General features: G+C 44.5%; 2 protein-coding genes across 7 annotated transcripts in view; both read left to right on the top strand.

Annotated features, from left to right (window-relative positions):
- The first annotated feature begins 340 nt into the window (after nt 1-340).
- On the top strand, nt 341-7052 carry pomk (protein O-mannose kinase). 2 transcript variants are annotated; one of them, XM_041192977.1, is made up of 3 exons: nt 341-461; nt 1374-1680; nt 5857-7052. In XM_041192977.1, the coding sequence occupies exons 2-3, from the start codon at nt 1393-1395 to the stop codon at nt 6640-6642; spliced, it is 1074 nt and encodes a 357-aa protein (XP_041048911.1). In that variant the 5' UTR covers nt 341-461; nt 1374-1392; the 3' UTR covers nt 6643-7052. The 2 variants fall into 2 exon arrangements, with proteins under 2 accessions (XP_041048911.1, XP_041048904.1); XM_041192970.1 differs by lacking the exon at nt 341-461 and adding an exon at nt 571-1006.
- Nucleotides 7053-8682: 1630 nt separating this feature from the next.
- hgsnat (heparan-alpha-glucosaminide N-acetyltransferase) overlaps nt 8683-27287 on the top strand; it is a 47031-nt gene continuing 28426 nt past the window's right edge. For 2 of the 5 annotated variants that reach the window (XM_041212150.1, XM_041212077.1), the window contains exons 1-8: nt 8683-9031; nt 16042-16157; nt 17389-17525; nt 23552-23679; nt 24106-24175; nt 25569-25638; nt 26201-26307; nt 26578-26654. In XM_041212150.1, the coding sequence (XP_041068084.1) occupies nt 8797-9031; nt 16042-16157; nt 17389-17525; nt 23552-23679; nt 24106-24175; nt 25569-25638; nt 26201-26307; nt 26578-26654 (940 nt within the window). In that variant the 5' untranslated portion in view covers nt 8683-8796. Of the gene's footprint in view, nt 9032-15783; nt 15913-16041; nt 16158-17388; nt 17526-23551; nt 23680-24105; nt 24176-25568; nt 25639-26200; nt 26308-26577; nt 26655-27287 lie in introns of those variants that run through there. The other 3 variants (XM_041212230.1, XM_041212294.1, XM_041212348.1) reach the window with 3 other exon arrangements.

Here is a 27287-nt window from a genome sequence, read left to right as displayed (position 1 = left end):
GGTTGTCTGTCTCTTTCCTCTCTCCCCCTTCTATTTGGGGTTTCCTGTCTCTCTGATTCTGTCAGGGGTTGTCTCTCTCTCTCTCTCTCTCAGTGTGTGTGTGTCTGGGGTTGTCTGTCTCTTTCCTCTCTTCCCCCTTCTATTTGTCTGGGGTTTCCTGTCTCTCTGAGTCTGTCTGGTGTGTTGGGGGTCTGAGTCTGTGTCTGTTCAGGCCTGGGGTCTATTTTTAGGTCTCTGCCCAGCTCTGGGTCGGTGTCTTTCTGGGGGTGTATTTTTTTTTATATCTGCCTGGGACTGGGACTGTCTGACCCTGCCTGAGTCTGTCTCTCCCTGTTTAGCTCCTGTCTGTCTGATTCTGTCTCTCCCTCCCTCTCCCTCTCTCTCTCTCATTCACAGTGAGCACCGGTTGGAGCCGATGAGCAGCAGCAGTAACTGCGGGGCTGCGCTGGATTCTCAGCCGGGTGGGTGTTCGGGTTCCTCGGGGGGGCGCGGGGATACGGGAGCTGGTTAACGGGGCGGCGCCTGATTCCTGCCTTCGGTCTGCCCGAGCCGGCTCCGATCCCCGGGGCAGGGCGAGCCTGAGCCGGCCGAGGTTTCGAGGCCGCTTGGGCTGCGGGGGAGGTTCGATTCGGCCCCGGGTTCATCTCATGCGGCCGAAAAAAGACCGAGATTTAACGTCAGAGTCTTCAAGCCAACAAAAGACCGAGCGAGCGAGCGGTGGACCCAAACCGGCTTGCCAACCCCTCCCGGAATTAAAGGGGAATCTCCTGGATATTAACGAGATAGGGAGGAATTAACAAAAATCGTTTTGCTTTCATTTTATTTGTACACGTTTGTTTATTAGTTATAAAGGTGTAGGGAAAAAAATACAGTTTTGTGGGGGTAGAGCATTTAGCGTTTAGAGGTCTTGCAATGAAACCTCCAGTATTATGTGCAATCAGGGTTGGCAACTGTACCTCAATCCCATGCAAATTCCTCAATGAATCTTTATCCCCGAGGAGGCCAGGTCAGTTTAATGTGCCTTTCCCACTTTTAGGGAAAGGTGCCTCCCTCTCTGGAGGAGGGAGGTATTAATGTTGGAGGAAGACTCATTCAGGAATAATTGTTGTCATATGTATGTATGTATGTATGTATATATGTACCCTTTAAGAATGTACTTGCCTATGGTTGCAGCGGAGTTACTCACACAGCAGATCATTGCTATCCCTGCTTATCATGGGAATATGCTGGGCCTTGCATTATAATCTGGGTGTCCTACCACTCCCGCCAGTCAAAAGCTGTCCACCTCTCCTTGTTCACTACGTCAGCCTTAGGCTTAGAGTAAGAAGATATCACTGGCCCATCCTTTTTCAATCTGAACCCTTCTTGTGCAGGTAGCCAAGTGTTTTGAAGATGCAAGGGACAACGCCTGGTAACCACGGCCCTCCGATGCTGCAAAGGGTGACCCTGGGCCTTGTATCCCTTGTTGCTGCCCTCCTTACAGTCACCACGTTCTTCAGGATGGAACATCTTCACCACTTGCTTTTGTTGAAGGGACCTGAAAACAACAGTTCAGACTCATGCCCGTATGGCCACTTCCGGCTGGCAGGAATGAAGGATTGTCTCTCCTGGCTGTCCTGTGAAATGATACAGAGTGAGGTTACTGTGATGAAGCTGATGGGACAAGGTGCTGTCAAAAAGGTGAACTCTCCTTTCTTTGGGCATGGGTGTGCACTAAGTTAGCATGGGGTTGTACAGTGTCACGGAGTGGATGGGGCGCATAGGTTGGCATGGAGGGTAAGAGGGGCCATGGAGTTGGGTGGGGGGGCATGAGGTGACATGGGTTACCATGCATAGGGCATGCGGAGTGTGTCGGGGTGAGGGCTGAAGGGCTGTTTTGTGTGTTTTTTTTTAACATTGACACTGTGCCTGTGCACTGAGGCAGGCCTTCTGCCCAGTTCTACACCCAGCAATCTCTGCACTCATTCTGGGGTCTTGACTCCCATTTTCACTTGCCACCCTGGACCGAAAGTCTGACCTTCAGGGGCACTTTCTTCTGGGTCGGGTTTGTGGAGCCAGGAATTGTCCCGACTTTGTGCTCCTGACCCAGAAGCAAAAATTCAAGTCTTACTGTCTTTGCTCAGAACCATGTTTCGAAAGAAAGAATTGCATTTGTATAGTGCTTGTCTTAACACCACCCCCCCCAGCCCAACCAAAGTGTTTCATAGCCAATGAATTACTTTTGAACTGCAGTCACTGTTCTAATGTAGGAACCTTGACAGTCAATTTGCAGACAGCAAAATCTCACAAATAGCAAAACTGATGTACTGATATTGGTTGAGGGATAAATAAAGGTCAGGACACAGGAGAGTGAGGGAGCTCTCCTGCTCTTCTACAAAATAGTCCCATGGATTGTTTTGCACCCACCTGAGAGGGCAGTGTAGGTCTCGGTTAACGTTTCACCCGAAAGATGGCACCTCCACCACTGTGTTGTACCCTTGGTTCTGCACTAAGATGTTAGTCTGGATTACATGGAAATTTCTGGATTGGAACTTCAATTTACAGCCTCCTGAGGTGCGAGTGCTATACCTGACCTACAGGATAACACACAGTCGCATGATCATAAAATAGGAACATATATCAGTTAAGTTCAAGTGAAAATTAAGGCTACGTTGGTATGTTTTTAAAAAAATCTCCCTATCTGTTCAAAGGGCACAGGGTAGATAATAAAAATATGCTACCTGATTCTATTTTCAAGGGGGAGCTTGCAATGGATGATCAGTACTTCACTCAAAACAGACAGGGGGCCTATTACTACATGTTGTGGGATCTCAGTACAGATTTCAAGTACTGAAGGATGGATGATGCATACGCAGGGTCTGGCTGTTGATACTGATTGTGGATTTTTTTATTTAAACATTTTTTTTAATTCATTCATGGGATGTGGGCTTCGCTGGTTAGGTCAGCATTTATTGCCCATCCCTAGTTGCCCTTGAGAAGGTGGTGGTGAGCTGCCTTCTTGAACTGCTGCAGTCCAGGTCGCGTAGGCACACTGACAGTGCTGTCAGAAAGGGAGTTCCAGGATTTTGACCCAATGACAGTGAAGGAACATCAAAATATTTCCAAGTCAGGATGGTGAGTGACTTGGAGGGGAACTTCCAGCTGGTGGTGTTCCCATGTGTCTGTTGCCCTTGTCCTTCTAGATGGTAATGGTCGTGGGTTTAGAAGATGCTGTCTAAGGGGCCTTGGTGAATCCCTGCCGTGCGTCTTGTAGCTGGTACACACTGCTGCTACTGTGTGTCGGTGGTGGAGGGAGTGAATGTTTGTGGATGTGGTGCCAATCAAGCTTTGTCCTGGATGGTTCGATTCTCTCTTGTTGGAGTTGGTCATTGCCTGGCACTTGTCAGCCCCTGGATATTGTCCAGGTCTTGCTGCATTTGGACATGGACTGCTTCAGTGTCTGAGGAGTGGCAAATGGTGCTGAACATTGTGCAAAGGACATAAGCAACGTTCCTTAAAGGGACCACTATGCCCAAATAAGAATCTTAGGTATTGATTTGTCTGGGCCAGAAGGGGTGTACGTGTTCCTGATCCCACAAATATCTACCCACTAGCTGCTCGAAGCTCCCTCGCTCAGATTGCTGCCTCCCTGCTTCTCCTAATGCTTCCGAATTTCCCATCTCCTCTGATCAGTGAGTGCTGGCAGCCCGCTGATCCTATGCACAAGCCAGTCTCATCTGTGAACATCTGCTCTGGCCTCTGGCTGGTGGCATCGGTGGAGGGTAATGGGGGGGGTGTGGGGGGTGGCGGTTGGTGGAACGGGGCGTTGGCGCCATTGTTTTGGAGGATTGACCACATTGTGTCCTGAAATCACCTGAGTTTGGGACAGCAGAAAATAAAACTTCACTGTTTAGCCATTTGGTAGTACAGAATTTGAGTATTGCTGAAAAAAGTACATGTCAAAGCTTTTCAAAGCTTTTCGTCTTTCACTCATCAGGACACTTCACAAGAAAACCAATATAAGGGGAAAATAACAACTTATACTGTATGAGAAGAGAGGCTGATTGGTTGCTAAGTGGACTTTGATTGGTAGAGTGGTTACCATGGAGAATGCACCAATTGATGGTGACTGATAATAATGTCAGTCAAAACTCAAAACACAGTGTCCAACATTAGATGTGATTTTAATGACACCATGTATGCTCAAATAGATGGTGTTGCCACGGGATCCCCTCTAGGCCCAACTTTCACAAACATCTTTGTTGGGTTCCATGAGAAATGTGTCTCTGGTGGAATGCCACCTAACCTCCTACCTGTCGCATAGTTCCGATATGTGGATGATATGTTCGCTATATTTAAATCTTCAGCTGCTTGTAATAATTTCCTTACATGTCTTAATGGGCTCCATCTTGCACTCAAATTCACCATTGAAATGGAACAGTCAAATGAACTCCCCTTCCTTGATGTACTAGTTGAGAAATCTGCCAGGGGATTCTCTATCACGGTCTACTGCAAGCCTACCTTCACTAGTCAGTATACGCATTGGGATTCTTACAGTTCCACATGCTATAAGATTGGTCTTTTTGGCAACCTTGTAAATAGGGCCCAACCCATTTGCTCACCATGCAAGCTTGATGCTGATATAGGACACATCAAAGACATCCTGCAGCATAATGGCTACCTTCATCAGTTCAGATCATTTCATGCTGTATATTATTCAAACTCATGAATGGGCCTCAGGCCGTCACTTTTGGCCCTGGAAAATGTGCCCAGTCTACCTCAGATTACCCTGGAAGGGCAAAGTATCTCAAAAATATGAGCAACAGGTGAAGCTAGCTGTCTCATGCTGCTACTATGCACTCGCAACACGAGTGGTCTTCGCCACTAACAGGATGCTGCCGTCAAGCCAAAAAGATGTTCTGCCTATCACACAAATGAGTAATGTGGTAAATGAATTTCAGTGCTAGTGTGATGCTAGGTATGTAGGTCGTATGTCCCAAAGACTGGAGTATTGTATCAACCAGCATGTCCCAGTCACTGTTTGCAATGGGCAAGATACAGACCATACCCAACCAGCCCATGCTTGCAAAACTCAAAACATTGTGTCCAACATTAGATGTGATTCCTCAATCGGGCAACTTTTGCTAAATAATCCTCAATGTGCTAAGAATTATGCTGACAACCAATTTAAGGTTGGCAGTTGGGCTCGCAGTGTGGCACATTTGTGTGTACTGGAAGTTACGTATATTAATACACAGGGCCTTGTTCTTTGCAAACAAGAAGGAACATGTACACACATTCTACCTGTTTCAGCTAAACGTAATAAGTGACAGCCATTCCCTGACTCATTCCTCAGGGCAATACCTTGACCAATCAGGGTCAAGCTGCCTGGTTTAAATTTCAAGCAAAAAACTGTCAGTCACCATGAATTGGTGTATTCTCCATGGCAATGCCTCTACCAATCAGAGTCCACTTGCCAAACAATCAGCATGCTCTTCTCATACGGTATAAATTGTTGTTTTCCCCTTGTGTTGAGAGGTGTCCTGATGAGTGCAAGACAAAAAGCTTCGATAGGTCTCTTTTTTCAGCAATACATCACTGTTTTTAAAACAGACAGATTGCCAGAGACCCTGTTCAAATACTCCTTTAAATTTCTGAACCTCTGTAAACTCTCTCTTTAGAATAATAAGTTAAAAGTTTATGGGAGCTTGACTATATTGTAAGTGTTCATTTAAAGATAGGGAGTGATTTGAACACAAAGATTAATTAACACATGATATCTCAGTTTTGATGATACAATTTATGAACGTAGAACTAGATTACTATCTTATTAACCAGTCTGTATATTCACCATATATGCCTCTGTTTGCTCTGCAGGTATTCCTCGCACACTGGAGAGGAAACAAAGTGGCTCTCTCTCGTCTTGCCCTCTCCGAATTCAGCAACGACTTCTTTCATGGATTAGAGATGCTGAAAGGCTTACAGTGTGTGTACGTGGTTAAACTGCTAGGATACTGCGAGGAAGATCACACTATTCTCACAGAGTATCATCCTTTTGGATCGTTAATCAACATTAATTCCATTTTGGAGCAAGAGGATCAACGCGCCTTTAATACTTGGGAAGTTCGATTTCGTTTGGCGGTTGAATATGTGATGTTCCTGCATTTTTTACACAACAGCCCTTTGGGCCCCCGGGTAATGTGTGATTCCAATGACCTTGGGAAGACCTTGTCCCAGTATTTGTTAACTACAGACCTGCATGTGATAGCTAACGATTTGGATGCTTTGCCCCTGGTCAATCGGAGCACTGGTGCTTCAGTGAAATGTGGTGCCCGACAGTTGCAGGGTGACTTTGTGGCCCCAGAGCAGCTTTGGCCATTTGGTGATGACCTTGCATTTTCTGATGACCTCATGCCTCCATACGACGAGAAAACGGACATATGGAAGATTCCAGATGTTACAGATTTCCTGCTGGGGCAGGTCGAAGGAAGTGATGTTCTCAGGCTCCATTTGTTTCAGTTGCATCAAGACTGTAAGAGAAATATGCCAGAGCAAAGACCCTCAGCGCTGAGGGTTGTACAGACTTATAAAGCTATTTACACTTCACTGACACAGGAATCTGAACTATCTGGTACTTACAGCAGGACATTACATGATTTATAATTAATGGCACGATTCTGTTCTTATAGGGTAGAGGTATTTGATAGAAGTATTCAAGGTCATGAGGGGTCTGGACAGAGTAGGTAGGGAGAAACTGTTCCCACTCCTGAAAGGATTGAGAACATGAAGACATAGATTTAACACAATTGGTGAAAGCAATGGCGACATGAGGAAACGCTTTTTCATGCAGCAAGTGGTGAAGGTCTGGAATGCACTGCCTGACAATGTGGCAGAGACAGCTTCAATCGAGGCACTCAAAAGGGAATTAGACTGTTATTTGAAAAGGAAGAATGTGCAGGGTCTGGGGGAGAAGGCGAGGGAATGGCACGAGATGATTTGCTCATTCGGTGAGCTGGTGCTTGCCTGGGCCAATGGGCCGCCTTCTGTGTTGTAACAATCCTGTGATTCTTTGAGGATGCTGTAATTTAACTCAAATAAAATCATTTTTATAAAATTTGTCAGTCTGCAGGCATCACGAATAATCCAAAGATAGAGCACCAGGTGGCAGCTGCCTTAATCTTGTCGGTCGCGGGAAGATAGGATTCATGTTATTCAAAAAGAAGCCAACATTTATCAAGGCTCTGACTATGCAGAACTGCTTGGTTCTAATGCTGTTCCCATCTGCCAGTCCCAGTGCACTCACACCCCAGAACCCATCTCCCACTCATCCCATTGCTTAATGTGCCTATATCCAAAGACCCTTTTCCAACTAGTTACCACCTCCTCTCATCCCCGTACACCCACAGCCTAGGCCCGACGAGAATCAGCAACCCCTCTCCCACTCAGTTCAATCCCCAGTACAACCACACCCTGAGACCCTTCCATGAGTGAGTACCACATCCAGCACACTTATATCCTAAGATTTTCTACAGATTCCAACCTCAGTACTTTCTTGTGGGGTTAGTTCGCTCAGATGGCTAGCTGGCAAGATTGTGTTGCAGAATGGCATGGGTTCAATCTCTGTACTGGCTGTGGTAGTTCATGGAGGGCTGCCTACTAGCTTGATGCGGAGTGGTTACCCTCAATCTACATGACCAGTTGTCTCTCTCTACTGGAGATAGATGGCTGATTACTATTGCATTCTCCCATTCCTACCTGACTGAGATCCCTTTCCCAGTGCTCTATTCTCCGGCTGTCGGTCGCAGAAGATTGTTCTGAGGGAGAGAGGTCGGGTCACGGTTAAACCCGAGGCAAAGGGCGTGCCAAGATCAAGAGTCACTCCTCCAGAGCCGGTCTCCGGTTCCCTGTGGGCTGAATCCACTGGCTGCTGCATAAGGGTCACTATGCTGAGTATGTCGGGGCCAGAGCTCCCGTCTACCTGGCTGCTGTCCCCAAGTGCCTGACGGCTGAGATCCTCGAGCTGGCCGGCAACGCGGCCCAGGACAAGAAGAAGACCCGCATCATCCCTCGCCACCAGCAGCTCGCCACCCACAATGACGAGGAGCTCAACAAGCTGCTGGGAGGGGTCATCATAGACCAGGGTGGGGTCCTGCCCAACATCTGGGCTGTGCTGCTGCCCAAGAAACCCGGCCACCCCAGCAAAGGTTTATGACGGAAGGGGCGAGATTGGATAAAATTCCCCCAGGTGAATCCTCGCCCTACTGCTACACCACAGCAATCTCTCCCAGTGCTCCCACACCTTGGGGCTTCCCTGCTAGTGCTATGAATGCCACTGATACCTACTGCTGAGAATTTACATTACACGCAAGTTCTGTCGAAGGGTCATGAGGACTCGAAACGTCAACTCTTTTCTTCTCCGCCGATGCTGCCAGACCTGCTGAGTTTTTCCAGGTAATTCTGTTTTTGTTCCATAGTCTCTGCTTCAATCACGATACCGCTGGCTACTCAGCATCTAACAAGTGAGGCCACGCCCCAGAACGAGACCACGCCCACAACGATGCCCCGCCCACAGAGCCAATACCCTGACGGGTGCCCCGCCCTCGAGTCCAAGCCCCGCCCACTGACCGAAGCCACACCCCTGGCCCAAGGCCAGCCGATCTAAAGCCCCGCCCCCCCCCCCGCCCGCAATGGAGCCACGCCCTCTTAGCGAAGCACCTGCCAACCGCTAGCGGCACTCGGAGCCCCGCCCCTGTCCTGAGCCCCGCCCCCGTGAGGCGGAGCGGGGCCCGGCCTCGGGGTGGACGGCGCTGCCGATTGATGAAGCGCCGAGTGTGGCCGGCCGAGGACGAGAAGCGGAGGCGGCGGAAGCAGCGGGGCTCAGTGGGCCAGAGCGGAGCGCGGAGACAGCAGCAGCAGGGCAGCCGGGCCGGGGCGGCGGGGCCGATGGAGCCGGGCGGCCTGAGTGTGAAGCTGGGCCTCGGGGCTGCGCTGCTGTCCGCACTGACCGTGCTGCTCGTGGGCGGCCTGAAGCTGCCGGGGGCCGTGTCGCAGGGTAAAGGCGGCGGAACCTGCGTGTCCCGGGGCTGCGGGAGCGGTGGGGAGGGAAGCGTAAGGGGGCCCAGGGGGATGGCGCTGTGCAGTATCCCCGAGAGCGGGAGGGGTTCCTGGGCGGGGTAGTGGCCCCGAGTGCCTCGGTGGGCCTGCTGCTGGGGGTGTGTGGGCGGTGCGGAGTTGTGTGTAGTACGCCAGAGCTGGAGGGTGGGTGCAGTGCGCCGGAGCTGGGTGGTGGGTGCAATGCGCCGGAGCTGGGGGGTGGGTGCAGTGCGCCAGAGCTGGGGGGGTGGGTGCAATGCGCCGGAGCTGGGGGGGGGGTGTGGGTGCAGTGCGCCGGAGCTGGGGGTGGGGGGCGGGTGCAGTGCGCCAGAGCTGGGGGGTGGGTGCAGTGCGCCAGAGCTGGGGGGTGGGTGCAGTGCGCCGGAGCTGGGGGTGGGGGGCGGGTGCAGTGCGCCGGAGCTAGGGGGGGCGGGTGCAGTGCGCCGGAGCTGGGGGGGGGGGTGTGGGGGGTGTGGGTGCAGTGGGCCGGAGCTGGGGGGGGTGGGTGCAGTGCGCCGGAGCTGGGGGGGGGGGGTGGGGGTGGATGCAGTGCGCCGGAGCTGGGGGGCGGGTGTGTGGGGAGGTGCAGAGAATCCTGGAGTGGGGTGGGGGTGGTTTCTGATCACCCTGAGGTAGGGGGTGGGTGCTGAGTGTTCTAGGTGGCAGGGTTGGGTGGCGCTGTGGGTCGGGGAAAGGTGTTTGCAGAGGGCCCTATTGTGAGGGAGGATGGTGAGTGTACTGTGTCCCCTGGGGGGGGGATGTGTGAGTGGTGTTTGCAGTCTGGTGGGGGTGGGGGGGGACATGGTTGCAGAGTTCCCTGGAAATGGTGGGTGCAGAGTGTCTGGTGGTAGCGGAGGGTGCAGAGGGTCCTGACAATGGGTGTGGAAATGTGCAGAGGGGCCTGTGATTGGGGGAGGGAAGTGTGTTTGGAGCCCTGGGGTGGCAGGCAAGCATTGTCTCCTTAACAAAAACAGCTGAAAAAACTCAGCAGGTCTGACAGCATCTGCGGAAAGGGATACAGCTAACGTTTCGAGTCGGTATGACTCTTCAACAGAATTAAGGAAAAATAGAAAAGAGGTGAAATATATGGTTTAAGGGGGGGTGGGACAGGTAGAGCTGGATAGAGGGCCAGTGATAGGTGGAGATAACCAAAAGATGTCATAGACAAAAGGACAAAGAGATGTTGACGGTGGTGATATTATCTAAGAAATGTGCTAATAGGTGACATTAAGGGTAGAAAGCAGGACGAACAAGGTACAGATAGCCCTAGTGGGGATGGGGTGGGGGGAAGGGATCGAAATAGACTAAATGGTAGAGATAAAACAATGGATGGAAATACATTTAAAAATAATGGAAATAGGTGGTTCAAGAAAAATATATATAAATTATTGGAACAAAGGGGGATCGGAAAGGGGTTGGGGATGGAGGAGAGAGCTCATGATCTAAAATTGTTGAACTCAATATTCAGTCTGGAAGACTGTAAAGTGCCGAGTCAGAAGATGAGGTGCTGTTCCTCCAGTTTGCATTGAGCTTCACAGGAACATTGCAGCAGGCCAAGGACGGACATGTGGGCATGAGAGCAGGGTGGACTGTTGAAATGGCAAGCAACAGGGAGGTCTGGGTCATGCTTGCGGACAGACCAAAGGGGTTCCACAAAGCGGTCACCCAGTCTGCGTTTGGTCTCTTCAATGTAGAGGAAACCGCATTGGGAGCAGCGAATGCAGTAGACTAAATTGAGGGAAGTGCAAGTGAAATGCTGCTTCACTTGAAAGGAGTGTTTGGGCCTTTGGACAGTGAGGAGGGGGGAAGCAAAGGGGCAGGTGCTGCACCTTCTGCGGTTGCATGGGAAGGTGCCATGGGAGGGGGTTGAGGTGTAGGGGATGATGGAGGAGTGGATCAGGGTGTCCCGGAGGGAAAGATCGCTGCGTAATGTTGCCGGGGTGGGGGGTGAAGGGACCAAATGCAGACTGGGTGATCACTTTGCAGAACATCTTCGGTCTGTATGCAAGCATGACCCAGACCTCCCTGTTGCTTGCCATTTCAACAGTCCACCCTGCTGTCATGTTCCTTGGCCTGCTGCATTGTTCCAGTGAAGTTCAACGCAAAGTGGAGGAACAGCACCTCATCTTCTGACTCGGCACTTTACAGCCTTCCGGACTGAATATTGAGTTCAACAAATTTAGATCATGAACTCTCTCCTCCATCCCCACCCCCTTTCCGATCCCCCTTTGTTCCAATAATTTATATAGATTTTTCTTTTCCCACCTATTTCCATTATTTTTAAATGTATTTCCATCCATTGTTTTATCTCTACCTTTTAGCCTATTTCGATCCCTTCCCCCCACCCCACCCCCACTAGGGCTATCTGTACCTTGCTAGTCCTGCTTTCTACCCTTAATGTCACCTATTAGCACGTTTCTTAGATAATATCACCACCGTCAACACCTCTTTGTCCTTTTGTCTGACGTCTTTTGGCAATCTCCACATATCACTGGCCCTCTATCCCACTCCCGCTTAAACCAGCTTATATTTCACCTCTTTTATTTTTCCTTAGTTCTGTTGAAGAGTCATACGGACTCGAAACGTTAACTGTATTGCTCTCCGCAGATGCTGTCAGACCTGCTGAGTTTTTCGAGGTATTTTTATTTTTGTTTTTGTTTTGGATTTCCAGCATCTGCAGCTTTTTGCTTTTATTTTAGCATTGTGTCCCTGATGTGATGGTAGTGTGTGTACTGTTTGGGACATTTGGTGTTTCTGGTTGTTTATTTTCAGCCTGGATACACTGGAAAACAAGTGATAGGCGTTCACTCGTGTGTATGTAGGATTGTTTGTACAGATTCATGCACGTTTCTCATTCTTTGTTTCTCCCTTCACACTTAGTATCTTTTACCCTGCCCTTTCTTTGTGAATTTCCTGTTTTAATAGAACTGTTGAAAATCTGAAGCTAAAGCTGGGAGTACTCTATCAGTGTAGAGAAAGCAGTCAGTCAGTTTTTAAGGTTTGGATCCTTCAGCGGATCTAAAAAGTGGAAGAATGAAAAAGATTTAATTGGGAATCAAGCAGAAATGCAGAAGAGAAATGGTGAACTGAGCCAAAATATGCTTGAAATAGATGGCTGAGGTATTTTATATAAAGTATATAAAACAAAAATACCTGGAAAAACTCAGGTCTAGCAGCATCTGCGGAGAGGAGCACAGTTAACGTTTTGAGTCCGAATGACCCTTCAACAGAACTAAGTAAAAATAGAAGAGAGGTGAAATATTCACCAAAAAAATGAAAAGGTCATTCGGACTCTAAACGTTAACTGTGTTCCTCTCCGTAGATGCTGCCAGACCAGCTGAGTTTTTCCAGGTATTTTTGTTTTTGTTTTGGATTTCCAGCATCCGCAGTTTTTGCTTTTATAAAGTATATAAAGTTGGTTCTTAGGTCACTTGTGTGTAATCCAGATTGACATTTCAAGTTTATGGGACTGCTGAAAGAGAGCAAGTGAGTTCTCCAAGTTCCCTAAACTATAATTGGAAAAGAAAGACAGACTTGCGTAATACCTCGGTACATCCCAAAGCACTTTGCAGAAATGTAAATACTTTTGAAGTGCAGTCACTATTGTCATGTGACAACCAATTTGTGCATAGTTAGCCACACAAACAGCAATGTGGTAATGACCAAATCACCTTTGTTTTTGTGTTAATTGAATGTTGACCAAGACATTGGGGACAACAGAATGCTCCTATTTGAGAGAGTGCTGCAAACACGAGAGAGAGAAGACAGGGCTTCGCTTTAATGTCTCATCCGAAAGACAGCACCTCTGACAGCGCACCCCTCCCTCAGTGCTGCACTGGTGGGTCAGCCTAGATTTTTCTGCTCAATCCTCTCAGGTGGGTTGTGAACCAACAACATTCTAACTGAACTGCAAGAATGTTACCTGCAACCATGGCTGATACTTCTCACGTAATCAATGTCTGATACAGATTATTTGGCCATTTATTCCATTGCTGTTTGTGTCAGTTTGCTGTGTGTAAATTGGCTGTTGTGTTTTTATTATAACAATCAGGGAGGGGTGGTGGGTTGTCAGGATACTCATGTAGATAGCATTTATTGATTTTTCTCTATCATGTGTGCTGGATGGGTTGTGACTGTTAATCTGATTGGTACAGATTGTTTGAGTTTATGTCCGCCTGTTTAACCAATGGCTTCCAGCCAGGGAGTGAAGTCTAATGTCTCTTTTAATAAGATGCATGAGTGCAGAAGCTGCTGGAAATTTGGCTATAATGGGCAGTAATCAGTTGTAAGGCAACTTTCTCAAATACATAGGCAACATTGACAGAGGTGTGACCCACAAGTTTGTACAAGTGCAATGAGATGTGTTGACTGCTGTAGGATGGAATTTAAGTTGATGGTTAGGACATCTTTGACTCCACTCATTTCTAACCAGATTAAATGCTGTTTGATTAAAGAATGTTGGAATGCACTCTACCATAGCTGAAGGGGAAAACTGGTTTAACAACCTCTTGTAATTTTTTTTCCCTTTCCTTCTATCTAATATGTGAGGGAAAATCATTTGGTATTCCCCAGTAAAAGTGCTAGTGGAGCAGGGGCTGTGCTTGAATATAATACTTTTTGCATAGAAAGTGTTCTAACTTTCCAAATGAAATTAAGAATTGCACGTGCAGAACAGCACGTTAAAGCTGTGGTTAAGGTAATGTTTTAACTGTGGCTGTTTTTATAAACACATTGTATGTGCCAAAGGGCAACACAAGTTTTTGAATTATATAATGTGGTAGCATTCTTGCCTGACTTGCAGGATTGTGGGCTGTACTCCAGTGCAGTGCTGAGGGAGTGCTGCACTGTTGGAGGTGCTATCTTTTTGAATGAGGTGTTAAACCAAACCCATGTATGCTTTCTAAGGCGGAGGTAAAAGATCCCATGGTACTACTTCGAAGAATAACAGGGGAGTTATCCCCAGCGTACTGGCCAATACTTATCTCATAATTAAAACTTCTGAAAACAGAGTATCTGGTCATTTTATTGCTGTTTGTGGAAGCTTGCTGTACCCAAATTGGCTGTTGTTTCTTGTTACAACAGTGACTGCATTCCAGGAAGCACTTCATTGGTTGTAAAATGCTTTGGGATATCCTGAGTTTGTGAAAAGCACTGCTTAAATATAAGTATCTTTTTCCCTCTTTGCTTTGGAAGAAGAAACCACAAACCTCCTGCAAGTTATCAATAGTTTGTTTCAATTCTGTAAATTCATGGTGTGAGTCTATACGCAGAGCAGCTCTTCAGTGATGCTGGTCAAACTAGCCTTGCAAAATTGTCAGGAGAGCATTCTGGTTAATTCTATGGTGTGTTTCTTAACTTCAGGTTTCAACGTATGTACTTAACATAAGAACATAGGAGTAGGCCATTTGGTCCATCAAGCCAGCTCCACCATTCAACAGATCATGGCTAATCTGATTGTGGCCTTCACTCTACTTTCCTGCCTGTTCTCCATTACCCTTGACTCTCTAGCCAATCAAAAACCTGTCTAACTCAGCCTTGAATATATTCAATGACCCAGCCTCCACTGCTTTGGATGAATGGAGGTTTTTATTTTAAAGGAAGGTACATTGGGGGATAAAAGATTGTAATATTGTGGGAACTCGGCACAAAACATGTCAAAGTCTAATCTGTCCTTCCAAAGTCCTGGTAGCAGAGTCCATAGGGTTCTGTTAATAGAATTTGCTTCTTGAAATAAGGGTAATGAGTTTGTTGGGTAAATGCTACTCTTACTCATCTAGAGTGAACTGTGCTTCCATTAGTTGCCTGAAAATTAACAATAAGGAAAAGCTAGATATGCAGCTTCTGGTTGACGGCAACAGAAGTGATGTGAGATAACATGAAGGAGGCGGTTGGGTTTAGTTAGCTTTAGGATGCAAGTCTTTTAGCTTTATCTGGTCGGATGTAAAGCATTTCTAGAGATCAATCCCCATCAACTCTAGGGCATTTTGTAAGATAGTGTCAGCGAGTGAATTAGCCACATGTGCTTAATTGGGAAGCCAGATAATTGCATTACTGATTATCAAATAAAAATAATCAGACATGGTTATTAGGCATATAATTTCAACGCTTATGTTCACACAGGAACCTTAACCTTTTTGTATGTTTGGTAAAATGACTAGATGAAAATGTAGAGTCTTTTTGATCGCGTATTTTACTTCCTTGGCTACAGAATAGTGATGTTTAGTAAATCGACATAGGAAGCCTGTATTGCAAGTTATTTTCTACTAAAATGTGTATGTATTAACATGGTCTCATTGTCACTACACCTATGGCTAGTCATGCTAGTTTAAGCCAACCTGTAATTAATGCTGCTTATGGTGCAAATGTGACTAACTTGTTGGGAGAAAGCTGAGTGAGTGTTTGATCCTGTGCTTCTGCCTGTTTCTTGACACCTGCAGAACAATTACGTTGGTCCTCTCAGTTGTAAATGGGTTGCTGAAACATGAGCTATGGATGGCGGTCTAGATGCAAATGAAACTACATTACAAGCTTATGGTGAGGGTGAGAGGTATCAGGGAGGGGTTCAGTCTGGCATTTGATCATTTAAGATAGTGCATTTGCAGCAGCCTCTGAACAGGCTGCCATTAAGCTGTTGAGATACTTACCAAGAAACCAAAAATGTGAATTTGTGCTGTTCATTTTCTATATATTAAAAAAAATCTGAACCATTATGTGTCCTGAGAACTTTTAATTAACTAGCAGTGTGCCTGTCAAAACTTTGCCAGAAGAAAAGAGAATTGACACTAAGCATCCAGTCACATTACAGGTGAACAGTAGTGTGGATAGACAAGAGGTGTGCAGGTTAGTGAATGCATTTCTTCACTGCTACAGCATTCCCAACATATGATTTTATTCAAGGGCTGAGAGTAGTTGAGGTTTTTTAGCTTTTTAAGCATTTGTATGAGACTTTACTTTTTCATTTCGCAACAGAATTGTCTGAAAGAAGGCCAAGAAAACTTGAGATGGACCAAGCAGTTTTAAGAGTTTGCAATGAGCTGCTTCATGAAAACCTGGTGGTCTCCTGGCTGTCAGATCACTGTTACCAGGTGGGTGTGAAATGGCACAGGTCAACCAAGAGGTGTCCCATCAATTGTTGCATTTGGGCTTAGTCACTATTATCCCTCTATAGGCACCACAGAGTATCTACAGTGTAATGGCATGGAGCATTTGGAACTGGGGCAAAAGTAGGAGAGTACCGATTTGGGAAATTAGAACCTCGTTCGCTGGATCCAGTGTCGGTACAGGATTGAGGGGGAACACTTTTGATTGTGGGAGGTAAATCCCACATACTTTTAATGATCATTGTGTTAAGATAACAGTTCTTTATCCATTTTGCATGTATGATATTTGTGTATTTTGTCATTTGTGTTTTCACTCTGAATGTTGGACCCAAAATTCATTTCAATTTTTTTCTTAAATTCATTTGCATAATTGCAAAGATGAGAGAAAATCTTCCATGACCTTGCAGAATTGGACAGTGTAATACAAAATTGTTTTTTCTCTCATTCCAGAAATGTATTCCTTGATGTATTTAAGAGTGCTTGCCTGCTTCAATTTTATTAATGCAGCTGAGAATGTGTTTTTCAGTAAAAATAAGCATTTTAATGAGGATATCCAGCGCTCCAGTTGAGTAACCTGATTGCAAATGGCTGAAAATGGCTTAGACTATACAGAACCATTGAATAGCTTCACTGGTGTAAATCGGTCAGTTTCTTAGGGAATTATATATTTTTTGATATAAAGACATTTACAGAGCAAGAAAGCAATAGGATATGTTGATGGGGTTAGATGAAAAAGAATGGGAGGAGGCTCATGTGGAGTATAAACACTGACATGGAACTGTTTGGCTGAATGACCTTCTTTCTATTGTAAATACTTATAATATGAAATAGCTTTGAAAATGTGCTAAGTGCAATTTGAAAGGCGTTCCCAGACTAGCCCAATTGCCTGAATCTTGCTGTTTCACCTTGGGGGCATGGCTATTTTTGAGGGTGAAGCCTGAAATGGATGAATTGTATCTTAAAATAATTTAAAGATCAGGGAAAATTCAGGTGGTTTTGGGTGGAAGTCGCTTGTGTTCCATCTTTTGCGCTGGTTTGGCTGATTTTTTGTAACCCAGTCACAGAATTTTCAGTCAGGATGAATTTTTTTTGTCCATCTGTTTATCAGGTCTGTACACTGGTTTTAAAACACTACAAAACTAAATAGTAAGGTGAAGCATTTGGCATCTTGCTAATAATTATCTACCCCTTTCGTATTTGTGTATCTAATTTTTAGTGTCTGTACCAGGAGCTTGGAAATGTGCCTGCAGAAGAACATGTTGGGCACCCTAGAAATTCAACCTTTGCCATTGACACTAAGCATCCAGTCACATTACAGGTGAACAGTAGTGAGGATAGACAAGAGGTGTGCAGGTTAGTGAATGCATTTCTTCACTGCTACAGCATTCCCAAGCTCATGAATATAGAAGAAGTCTCTGCTACCTGATATGTGCTCGCTCTCTTGGGGAAAAGTACCTGCTATCTGACATTGTAATGCATCTGAGATGGGGAGAGTTAGTGGACATTTTGACTCTAAAGGCAGTCACCCTTCTTAGGATTTAGATTTGGTTGTTGGTCCGGGAAAAGAGGATGTGACTGCGACCTGGGCAGGTAAAGGAGCCACATACATTGGTAGAGGACTCTCAGCCTTTGGCGTTGACCAATAGTTGCATGATACTTATTGCCAGTGTGGATGAGAATAAAGATTGCAGGGAGCACGGGCAGGTGGGCAATGGCACTGTGGTATAGAATCTGATGTGGAAAAGAATGTGGTGGGATAGTTTAGTCAAGGGGGTAGACACTGTTCTCTGCAGCTGCGACCAGGAGTTCCAAAACCCAGTGTCAGAGTTAAGGGCATCTCCTTGTAGGTGGGGAAGGATCCAGTTGCTGTGGCCCACACACAAGGGTCATGGACAGAATAGGAATGAGGTTTTGCTGAGGGAGTTTGATCGGCTAGAGTACAAATTCAAAAATGGAGATTCAAATGTGTGGCTAAAAGGGTGGCATGGGAGCCAGGGATTTCAATTCACAGCGCACTGGCACCAGTGTTTGAGAAGCTGTTGGGAAGGACTCTGCTTATACTGGGTTGGGGCCACTGTCTTGACGAAGTGAAGAACTATGTCTTAGAAAAAGCTTCAGACTAATTAGGGAGAGGAATGTTTCCGTCTGAAGAGAAAAATCAAAGCTGTAGAGCACCATAGCAATTTGGCTAAAGTCAAGCAGATTGTGTCAGTGAGGGTCAGAGTGCTTACTGGCAGTAATTAGGCATTGGCAGCTAAGGCCACATGAGGGAAAAATAGTAAAAACTTAAAATTAAAGGTGCTATATTTGAATGCACAAAGTAATCGTAACAAGATAGATGAATTAATGGACAAATGGGCTTGATTTAATGGTAATTACTGAGATGCTTTTGCAGGGTGATTAAGGTTGAGAATTAAATATTCCAGGACACGTGACTTTTAAATAAGAAAGTCAAAATACGAACTCATGGGTGGGTTAGTAAGGGTCAGATAAAGGCAGTAAGAAAGAAAGAATCTTCACCCAGAAAATCAGGATGTAGAATCAGTAAGGATGGAGCTAAGGTGTGATAAAGTTAGGAAATACTACTAGTAGTAGTTCATAGGCCTCTTAACATTAATTATGGTGTTGGACAGAGGAAATTAAAGGACCATGTAACAAGACAAATGCATTAATCCTTAGTTGTAAAATTCTTTAAATCTTAAAGATTAAGATTTTAACCTTAGACTGGGCAAACTAAATTAGCAAAAGTAACTTGAAGGACAAGTTTATGAAATGCATTCAGAGCGGTTATCCAGAAAACGTACCATAAGATCAACTAGGCAATAGGCTATTTTAGATCTAAATTGTTGTACGCAGGGAAGTTATCCCTGGTGTTCTGGCTAATATTTATCAACATTACAAAACAGACTGCTGTTTGTATGTGTAAATTGGCTGCTGTTTTCCCCACTACACTATGACTTCAGTTCAAAAGTATTTTATTAACTTAAAGCACTTGGATACTCCTGTGACCATGAAAGGTGCTATATAAATACATGCCTTTTAATAGACAAGGTAAATTAATATTTTGGTAAAGGATCCTCTGGAGAAGAATAATCATAATATAATAGAATTTCATGTTAAATTCATAAAGCCCAAAACTAGGTTCTTAAATTTAAACAAAGCCAATTGTGGAGGTATGAGGAACAGTTTGGTGAGGTGTTGATTAGATTTGATTAAAAGAAATGGTAGGTAAGCAATGGAAATTAATATTTTTTAATGGGTTTAGATTCATTTAAGGAATTAAAATCTCCAATGGTACAGCCTGACTAGCTGGAGAGTTTAAGGATCATATTGGCTTAAAAGAAGAGGCTTGCCAAAATGAGTATCCAGTCTGAGGATGGGAACGGTGTTAAAAAATTAGGAAGGAATGACTAAGAAGGGAGAAAATACAAGAGTAAACTAGCAAAATATATAAAAGCAGGTTCTCCGTGCTTTTACAAGTAGGTGAAAAGGAAGCACTTGGTAAAAGTAAATGTGAGTCACTTTGAGGCAAAGACAGGAGGAATTATAATAGGGAATAAGGAAATGGTAGATGTTGAATATTTGTCTGTCTTCATAGGCCTCTGGGAAGAAAGAAAAAGCATGTGGGGAAATGTGGTCTAAAGAGAGTGAAGAACTGAAAGTAATGAATGTTGGTAAATAAATAGTGCTGCAGACATTAATGAGGTTAATAGCCAACAAGTTTCCTAGACCTGATGACCTTAAATTACAGATGGCTACAGAGATGGTGGTTGCGTTGACTTTTATTTTGCAGAATTCCCTGAATTCTAGCGCAGCCCTTTTAGATTAGAAGGTAGCAAACGTAACCCTGCTGTTGAAGATGATGAAGAAAGGGAACAATAGGCCAGCTAACCTAACATCAATCATAAAGAGAAATGCTATCATCTGGTATTAAGGACATGGTAGCAAGGAACTTGGAAACTCTCAATGATCAGGTAGATTCAACCAATGTTACAAAATGTAAATTGTGTTTGACAAATCTGTTGTTTTTTTAAAGTTTAGTACAGGGTAGATAAGGCGGAATTGGTGAATGTAGTATATTTGAATTTTCAGAAGACATTCCAAGGGGCTTCACGAGGTTATTGCACAAGATTAGAGTTCACGGGATTGTTGCTAATATATTAGTATGGATTGAGGAGTGATGAATGGACAGAAAACAGAAGAATAAACAAGTTGTTTCCCAGATGGAGGGGAGTGCTGCAAAGATCAATGCTTGGGCCTCAATTATTTGCAATCCATATCAGGGGCTTAGATGAGGGGGCCACACGTAATGTATCCAAGTTTGCTGACAATGCAAAGCTAAATTGAAAAGTAAACTTGGTGAGGATGAAAAGAGGCTGCAAAGGGATGTAGACTGGTTAAATGATTGGAAAGAATGTGGGGAAGTATGAAATTATTACCTCTTTGGTAGGAATATTGGAAAAGCAGAATATTTTAAAATGGAGAGACTGGTAAATATTGGTAGTCAGAGGAATCTGGGTGTCCTTGTATATGAAACAAGTTAACATGCAGGTACTGCAAGCAATTAGGAAAGCAAATGCTATGTTGTCCTCTATTGCAAGGGAGTTGGAGAATAAGTAAGGAAGTCTTGCTGCAACCTTGTATGGCTTTGGTGAGACCCATACGTGCAATAGTCTATGGGTTTTGGTCCCCTTACTTAAAGAAGGGCTTACTTGTCTTTGAGAGGATTCACAAAGGTTCACTAGATTGACCACTCAGATGAGCAGCATGCCTTTTGAGAAGAGATGGGCTCAAAGCATTCTCTCTTTGTCTTTACAGATGCTGCCAGCCCTGTTGAGTATTTACAGCATGTTCTCTTTCTATCTCTGATATCTGACCTGGCTACCTCTCTGATCAAATAAGTCTCTGGGCTACTGTTTGTTGAAATTTCTAAGCTGATGAGCGTTGGAGGCCTGGCAAACTAAATCCCATCAATAATTCTTTTTTAAATTAATTTATGGGATGTGGATGTCGCTAGCTAGGCCTGCATTTATTGCCCATCCTTAATTGCCCTTGAGACGGTGGTGGTGAGCTGTCTACAATAATGACAACCAACCAATGAAACTCATCACAAGACAAATATTTAGAGCCATGGAAAAGTTATGGTGTAGAAAGAAGCCATTCAGCCCATCATGTCTGTGCTGGCCAGAAAAAAAAAAACTAGCTGCTCAGTTTTAATTCCACTTTCCAGCACCTGTTCTGTAGCCTTGCAGGTTACAGCACAGCTGCAGATCCAGATGTCTTTTAAATGTGTTGAGTTTTTTTAGCCTCAACTACCAATTTAGGCAGTGAATTCCACTTGCCCCAAACCCTCTGGGTGAAAAAGTTTTTCCTCATGTCCCCTCTAATCCTTTTACCAATCACCCTAAATCTATGCCCCCTGATAATTGACCCCTCAGAGAAAACAGATCTTTCCTATCTACCCTTTCTAGGTCCCTCATAATTTTGTACGCCTCAATTAGGTCACCCTTAGCTGCCTCTGTTCTAAGGAAAACAATCCCAGCCTTTTCAATCTTTCCTCATAGCTGCAGTTTTCAAGCCCTGGCAACATTATTGTAAATCTCCTCTGTGCTCACTCCAGAGGAATTATGTCCTGCCTGTGCTGTTGACCAGAACTCTCTACGCAATTCCAGCTGTGGCCTAACCAGCATTTTATACAGTTCCATCATTACATTCCTGCTTTTGTTTTCATTACCTTGTCCAATAAAGGAAAGCATGCCATATTACCATCTTTACCAACTTATCCACATGTCCTGCCACTTTCAGGGATCTGTGGGCATGCACTCCATGTCTCTCACTTCCTCAACACCTCTCAATACCCTTTATTGAATATTCCCTTGCTTGTTTGTCCTCCCCAAATGCATTATCTTTCTCTTTTCTGGATTGAATTCCATTTGCCACTTTTCCGCCCATTCAAGCAGCCAATTGATATAATTCTGGAGGCAACAGCTATCCTCTTCACTATAAACTACATGGCCAATTTTTGTCATCTGCAAATTTCCCCATCATACCTCCCGCATTTAAGAACAAATCATTAATATATACAACAAAAATCAAAGGCTCCAACACTGAGCCTTGTGGAACACCACTGGAAACCGTTTTCCATTCGCAAAAACGTCCAGCGATCATTACCCTTTGTTTCCTGTCACTGAGCCAATTTTGGATCCAACTTGCCACCTTTCCCCCTGTATCCCATGGGATTTCACTTTTTGACCAGTCTGCCATGCCAAATGCCTTACTAAAATCCATGTAGACAATATCCACTGCACCACCCTCCTCAAACAATTCTATTAAGTTAGTAAGACATGATCTTCCCCTAACAACCGTGCTCACTATCCCTGATCAATCTGTGCTTTTCTCAGTGACAGTTTGTCCTGTCTCTCAGAATTGATTCCAATAATTTTCCCACCATCAAAGTCAGACTGACTGGCCTATAATTTTCTGGCCTATTCTTCGCACCCTTTTTAAATATTGGCACAACGTTTGCAAACCTTTAATCTTCTGGTACCTCGCCTGTATCTAGTGAGGATTGGAAAATGATCCTCAGAGCATGCGCTATTTCCTCTCTGGCTTCCTTTTTAACAACCTGGGATACAATCCATCTAGCCCTGATAATTTATCCACCTTCGAGGATGTCAGTCTCTCTAGTACTTCCTCTCTCCTTATGCTTATTGTATCTTATATTTCACAATCCTCTTTAACTAGAATGTCTGTATCATCCCTGAGGAGAACAAGATAGGAATTGGAGGACCAACCTTCTTATTAAATGAATGATTATTTCACTCATGGGGAGATGGTGGCTTGGTGGCCATGTCACTGAATTAGTGATCAAGGGGCCCAGGAAAATACCCTGGGGATGTGTTCAAATCCCACTATGGCGGCTGGTGGAATTTAAATTCGATTCATAAATCTAGAATATTAAGTTAGTCTCAGTAATGGTGACCATGAAACTTTCGATTGTTGTAAAAGTCCACCTGGTTCACTAATGTCCATTAGGGAAGGAAATCTGCCAGCCTTAAGGTGGTCTGGGCCTACAAGTGACTCCAGGCCCACAACAATATGGTTGATCCTTAAATTGCCCTTTAAAATGCCTGAGCAAGCCACTCAGTTCAAGGGCAATTGGGGATGGGCAACAAATGCTGGCCTTGCCAGTGATGCCCACATTCCATGAAAGAATAAAGAAAAAAACATATGTAACAGATCACACCCTCATAACAAAAAAAATGCAAGCTTATGTGAATAGAACTTTGCAGCTTATTAGTCTAATTGTGAAGGAGGACTACCTAAAAAGTTTTGTTTTCGACTCTCTTTGCAGTAGATTTTCTGTGCATCTCTTGCAGGGTGCGTGAAAGCTTTGGTGAGCTTGGACACTATTCCTTATGGGTGGTAAAGGCCAACCTGAGTAATGCAAGTGGACCAGTCAACTGTAAAATCATCATTGACCATGAAGCCATTAACAACAACCTTCGTATGTACACTTGTAAAGTGCTACCACATTTTGTCCTGTTCAGAGTGAAATGGTTAATGTTTTTTCTAGAGAGTGGAGAAAGGGCAATATTCTTTTATTACTGCCCTGGGAGGGAGTGGGAATTCTATTAAGAGAGCTCCAACAAAGTGTTTCTCTTTCTTGTGACAGTATGGAATAAGTTTTTCAATAAGAGCCATAATATAATATCTCAAACTGATAATTGTTAAGTAGTGGTGAAGTCTGATGACAGTAGTGGGTTGATGCACTGACTGTGGATTTTGCATGTAGTAAACAGCATAGTTGCAAATCCTGATTAATTTTGTTTTTTCTTCTGGATTAATTTAATTCCCTCCATTTCTGTTTGAATTTCTCTCATAATGCTTTCCTGTCTCAAAATAAAAAGAAAATCTTTGTCTCTTTCTACAGCTATTTTATATGCATTCCTTGTCTTTGTTGGATTGGCCATTTTGAAGTGTTTATTGCAGTTAATACTGAGGTAAGTGCCATAATTTAAAGTATTTATTAAACAAATGGAAGTTTAATTTTCACCACTCGTTGACAGAGCCATATTGATAGGGCAGGCTACAGGTGAGTCCACGGCCTGGCCTCTGTTTTTGATATCAGCTAGTGCTTACAATTGATCTCAGTGCCCTCAGAGAGGGCAGAGTTGCACAATCTTCAGATTTACAGTCCTGAAGGAGGTCGGTCAGCCCAGTGCATTATTTTGGGCCCTTCTCTATAAGCTCAAATTCTTTCTGTTCCTCAAACTTTCAAAAGCTGTATGTATTCTACTTCTACCACTGTTTCTGGTCTCTGTTCTATATCCTGACAGCATCTGCATAATTTTTGGTGATTAGATTTTAGCTCTCGTTACTGCTAAGTAGCTGTAATTCTTCTCAATCTACCTCATCGAGATTCCATAATTTTGGATTCCTCTATTGGAGCTCCTTTTGGCCTAATGAAAAGAGCTTCAGTTTCTTGGAAAATCCACATATCTAAAGCCCCTTACCCCAGGTGCTATAGTAAATCTCCACAGTTCACTCTTCCCAGCCTTGGCACTATCCAGAGTTTCAGCTGCTGCTCAACATCCAAACACCTCTGTTGAATTAGGGCTGACCTTGTTAAGAACAGAGGAGGAGATTGGAGGCTGACTTTATACCACTGCTTAAAATGCTACGGGTATGAGGCAGCAGATTGTATACGGTGAGCGAGAGGTCTAGAACACGGGGATATAGATACATGATTAAATGTAGAAGGTTTACAACATCATGCTCAAAAGTTTTTCCCTGCTCTGTGGTTGTGGAATGCACTACTGGAGTTAGTGATTGAAATTGAGAATTTAAAAATGTTAAGTCGGTGTTGAAGGAAAGGGGGACAAGGGATATGTGAATAGGACTACTCGTGTGACACAGAAATAGGCAATATTTTAAGCATTGTAGATAGAAGCACACAATTGCAAAGAGTCATTGATAGGTTAAGTGAATGGGCAAAACTCTACAGAATGAATTTCACTTTAGGCAAATTTGTGGCCACCCACTTAGGACCTGAAAAAGATGCAACAGGGTACTTTCTCAATGGTGAAAAGCTAGAAACATTGGAGGTCCAAAGAGACTTGCGGGAATGGCAGGTGTGAGGGGGGTCCAGATACAGATCATTAAAATGAACATGTGCAGTGAGCAATCAAAAAGGCTAATGGTTAGTTGGCTTTTATATCTTGAGAAATAAAATGTGAGGGGGTAGAAGTCCTGCTTCAGCTATGCAAAGTCCTAGTTAGATCACACCTGGAGCACAGTGAGCAGTTCTGGGCACCACACCTTAGGAAGTCTTTTAATCTGAAGGATAAGTGATGGGGGGAGGGAAGTCTAATTTTGGCTTATTTCTCCCCCCAGGCTTCGTCCTGTTAGAAACCTGATGTTCCGCTTTTCGAATCGTGTTGAGATGGAGCGGTTAATCAATTCTGTAAGTAATGAACTTCAGGTTTATTTGTTTGGAAGTGCCTGTAGAAGGGGAAAATGGGCAATTTGTGTACTCCACAGATTGTGTTAGATTAGCTGAGGATGGAAATAAGTGACCCAGGAGTCTTAGTGGACTGAGTGCCTAACCAGTGCTCAACAAAGCTATCAGAATGTTGAACCACAAGTAGACTGCAAGTCAGAGGAGATTGTAATCAAGCTGCACTGGTCAGATCCTGTTGCCAGTAACGTGTCCAGTTCTGGTTGCTGAGATACAAGGGAGAAATTCCAACTCTGGACATAGAGAGAGGAGCCATAAGGCTGTTCCCAGAGTTGTGGATCTGAGCTAAGGGAAAGACTGGGGAGACTTGGGCTTTTCAGCCTGGAAAGGAAATGCCAGCGAGTCTAATCTTCCCTCATGGTGGGGGGAGGGAGGGACTGTATTTTTATTTTTGCTTGACGATAAGTAGTCTCTGTTCACAGAACCGGTTTGGTTTCTCTTTCTCTTTGCGATCTTGCTGCCATTAGAGTATTTTTTAAAAATCTAAAATGTGTGCTTTGCTTCAAAGGAGCTCGGATCACCAAACCGTGTAAACGACCATACAAATCGTGGTAATCTGGTGCCAGGACGTAATCCAATCTCCAGTCGACTTCGTTCACTTGACACCTTTCGAGGGTAACTTGATTTTGGACCCTTTCAAAGTTCCTGCTGTTATTGAATGCCAATGTGTATCTTCCAGCCCACCCCTGCCAAGCTCCTAAAATAGAGCCGTTATTGTAATGAAACAAAGACATTAAAAACAGCTCCTCTTCTCCGCCCCATCGAGTTTGGGCTGAATGGCCTGTTTGCTGTATATTCTATGTAATACTATATTTTGGCTTTCAAGTGAGACTGAGGGGAGATGTATTGGTCAGGATGTAACCAGATTTCTGTATGATCTTCTAGACTGGCTTTGGTAACCATGATCTTTGTTAACTATGGAGGTGGAAGGTACTGGTTCTTCAAACATGAAAGCTGGAATGGTAGGTCAGATGATTTTTTTTTTTATGTACATGTGTCTGCAGTTACCAATCACCAGTCTGGTCTGCGTGGTGGTCACCATTTGTTATACTGTGAATAAATTGCTCTTTGAAGTAAAGGGTCAGGGGACTTTTTTTTTTAAAAAAAAACTGACCTTGTTTGCTCATGTCATGCTGTGCCTTATGCAAATGCTGGTATAATCCTGCCCTTTCACTGATTTTATGTAAACATCTGGACACAGCTCAGGAAAATGTTTATTCATTTTGGCTTATGGTGTTTCTGACATTTTAAAAAGCTTTTGGGCAGGATTTTGTTTTTGGAATGTGGGCTCGGCAGGGGCGGTCGGGATGCCGACCACCGCCCGCAATTGGCTCCACACCGCAATTTCATGCTGGTGAGCCAATTAAGGCCTGCCTTGCGTGGATCGTGCGCGGCAGCACTCAGCGCTGCCTGTGCAGGCGGTGGGAGGAGGGAGAGCTGGGTCTAGCACGCAGTTCGCACATGCGTGAAAAAGAGTGCTTCAATCTCCCTGAGGCATGGAGCTGCCTCGGAGATTGAAGCGCCGTGTAAATAAATAAATAAATAATGAGAATAAAAGTTTTAATAAAATATGCCCCCTCATGTGACTCTTGGTA

Source organism: Carcharodon carcharias, chromosome 1, assembly GCF_017639515.1.
Source record: "Carcharodon carcharias isolate sCarCar2 chromosome 1, sCarCar2.pri, whole genome shotgun sequence".
NCBI lineage: Eukaryota > Metazoa > Chordata > Chondrichthyes > Lamniformes > Lamnidae > Carcharodon > Carcharodon carcharias.
This window is presented reverse-complemented; position numbering and strand designations above follow the sequence as displayed.